General features: G+C 39.5%; 1 protein-coding gene across 1 annotated transcript; it reads right to left on the bottom strand.

The window, feature by feature from the left end:
- Positions 1 to 703: 703 nt before the first annotated feature.
- Positions 704 to 3,234, bottom strand: LOC104949102 (carbonyl reductase [NADPH] 1-like; the record flags this gene model as incomplete). The annotated part of the gene is made up of 3 exons (XM_010775382.1): positions 704 to 1,095; positions 1,521 to 1,574; positions 3,130 to 3,234. Coding segments are annotated over 3 exons (333 nt in total), but the record flags the coding sequence as incomplete, so codon positions are not given.
- Between the last annotated feature and the right edge of the window lie 5 nt (positions 3,235 to 3,239).

Below are 3,239 nucleotides of genomic sequence, written 5' to 3'. Positions count from 1 at the left end.
GGCTGTCATAAAGTACACTGACTTCTATTCTGTATATTTATATTGTATATTCACTAAAGATACTCAATTAGATATATATCCTTCACTGTTTACATGTACATGAGCTGGGACTAAAACATTTGCCAAATTGTGAGTCAATAAAAGGATACCTTATTTTATTATCATTTATCTTTCATATAACATTACCACCTTTGAGCACCAGATGTCGCTAAATATCCAAATATGTATCATAATGGGTTTTTTCAGCATTATTCATATTTAAATAATACAAAGAGTGCCAGAAATGTGTTATTTTAGTCCTGTAAATGACTTCATTGAATTCTTACTTTTAGCCTTTAATTTCTTTAAAACAATTTATAACGTTTTGAGTTTTTTTGCCAAATTATTTGGGGTCTTAGACCGAAACGCTATAATTAAGTACCCTTAAGTACAGAAGGTTTTTTTGTATATAAGTGCTTTCTGCCCTCCTGCTTTAACTAACTTGGTTTTCTTGTCCATTGTCTGTATATATTAACATCAAATGAGTCGAATAGAGTATATAGCCGCGTTCACACCGGAGTACTTTTCCCACTTTAGTTCCGATATAGTTCCGAAATTACAATATCCCTATTGACCACCAGATGTCACTAAATTCCCCAAATTCTGACTTTATGGGGGGTTTTCTCAGCATTATTCTAATAAAATAATAAAAACATAAAACAAGCATGTCAGAAAAGCTTTTTATTTGTTACACAACATTTAAGCTTTATCCAGTTAAGGCAAGTGTTCCTCTTTCCATGTAAAAAGTATATAAATGTTGAAGTACTGAAGGCAAAGTGATTACAGCAGCACTTGCAGATAGAGGCCTTATTATTGTTGTGTAAGCCAAACTCTCTCTCTCTCTCTCTCACACACACACACACACACACACACACACACACTTCACCACGGCTGGACCTCCTTATCGGAGACGAACCTCCCGTGGGGGTCCGTGGCCCCGGCCGGCAGCAGGGCGAGGAACACCGGGGTCACGGCCCCCTCCTCAGGGGATTTGGGGGCTTTGGGGCCCGCCATGTCGGTGCGGACCCAGCCGGGGCAGCAGGCGTTCACCAGGATCTGAGGAGAAAGGAGACATCAATAAATATCAACTAAATAATTCAAATTCAAAAGGCTTTAAAGGAGGCATTGACACAAGGAAATATAAAAAAATACACTTAAGAAAAGACACAGAATGGATTAAAAACAAATATTGCTCTATAATTAAAATGTGTTCTTAATTGTATTATTAAAGAGGTTTAATAAGAGTAAACTGACGTTGCAGTGCAGCCATAGCAAATTAACTTTCCTCAAATTAAACCAAAAACAGAAAAGTCCTAAGCGTTCACCAAGATAGAAGGAAAAATTATAATCATAGCAACAAAGATTAGATCTGAGGCAGTCACCGGTAACAAATCAAAGTTTTTGATTGTGATGAAAAAGATGCAAAGACACTCTTATTGTTGTTTGATTAAAAGATATACAAGTTGTATTTCTGAGATTACCCCGTCATGAGGTCTCTCCTTCGTCAGGCGACGAGCGTGGATCATGGTCAGGACCTGAAAACACACACAGATATTTTTTGTATTCTTAAAGATAGCCACATTGATTTTGTTTGTCTGTATATCTCCTGCTGAAATTACCAAACTTCACTTCAGGAATGCACTACTGACCTGCTACTGCTCTGTCTTGTCAAATTCTCCATGTATAGTTTTAATGACTACTACTTGTGCAACCCCGTGTTACAAAATGACAACATATTCTTAAATCCTGAATGTCTCTATAACAGAAATGATAAAATGGACAAGTCAAATCAAGCAATCTGATTGGTTCTTAGCCGTGATATAATGAGCGTATATCACAGCTAAAATTGTAGTTACTTTTCACAACAAGTCAGTATCCCTCAGCGTCTGAAAAAAGCTACAACCGCTACAACCGTTATATTACGTCCGTTACGAAACAAACTAACAAAGCTTAAAGGGGACATATCATGCTATATTTGAACAATATATTGTAGGGCCATACCTATATAAAGTATACAAATATAGTTTTTTTTTCAAAATACCAAACAGATCCTGCATTTTAGCCATGCCTCATTTCACTCCATTTGCTCTTTCCAGCCCTGTTTGGTTGATTCTGTGAGCTGCAGCTGACCACGCCCCCCTGCAGGAGAGGGGAGCGTGCTTTGAGATCAGCTGCTGGGATGGGATGGAAACATTTAAGGTTAACTTCGACCTCCGGGGTGGCCTTACTATGGAGGAGTGGATTGAGCAGTGCCTATCTCCAGAAAGCACCTAAACGATGACATGCAGAGCTACGTGAAGAGCAGGTAGACCAACTGGAAAAGTACCACCATTCAAAAGCTTTCTGATGCGGGTCTTGAAACAAAGCAGAGAAATTATGACCGTTAGTGGCCACAGGTGCGAAAGCTCTCTCCAGAGCTACTGGAAGCCCAATCTCGGGGACCGGAGAAAGTGGAGCAATATTCTCGCCACGCCAAGCAACAGCCTAGAACAACCTCAACCTATACAAGTGACCACGTAAGCCATGCTACTGATGCTGGACAGTTTTTCAGTGGGTGCACAATAAACAGCAACATACACATTAATGTAACGGAAATAATTTGCTTTGCGTCGGGCCGAGCCACGCCCCTTAGCTGTGATATAATGACCATATACCACGGCCTGTCGTGAGCTATTGCTTAAATATAGCATTGGAGAAGCATTCCTCAAAAATCTGATCCCTGAGTTTGGCCGATAAGAGTAATATTAAATACAATATGTTTTTTTGTGTGAACTCCTACCTGTCCTGTCCTGTCATCTGATACTCTACAGCAGTGGTTCTCAAAGTGTGGTCCTTGAGTATACTGGTAAATATTCAGATTTGAAATAAATAAATGATAAATAAAAGTGTTTCTCAAATTGTTTAAACATGACTAGTATAGGTGGCAACAGAGAGACGCAGTCAATGAGTGCGTAAACAATGCTAAATAAATGGAACAGTGTAAATAATTAACTTGTGTTTAGTCATGTTAACTCTGCATGTATTAACAGAGGGTGTATCTTATATTATAAAGGATTGCTTATAGATAGGTAGACTGATGATTGGTCGTACCGTGAGTCCTGTTTTGGACGTCCCGTACGCCGTGTTGGCCCAGCCTCCCTTCTCGTGCTCGCCCTTTTTGGCCAGATCCACAAACTGCTCCATCAGACCGGTCAGCTCCT

The sequence above is a fragment of the Notothenia coriiceps genome, unplaced genomic scaffold (assembly GCF_000735185.1).
Source record: "Notothenia coriiceps isolate Sejong01 unplaced genomic scaffold, NC01 NC01_scaffold00015710, whole genome shotgun sequence".
NCBI lineage: Eukaryota > Metazoa > Chordata > Actinopteri > Perciformes > Nototheniidae > Notothenia > Notothenia coriiceps.
This window is presented reverse-complemented; position numbering and strand designations above follow the sequence as displayed.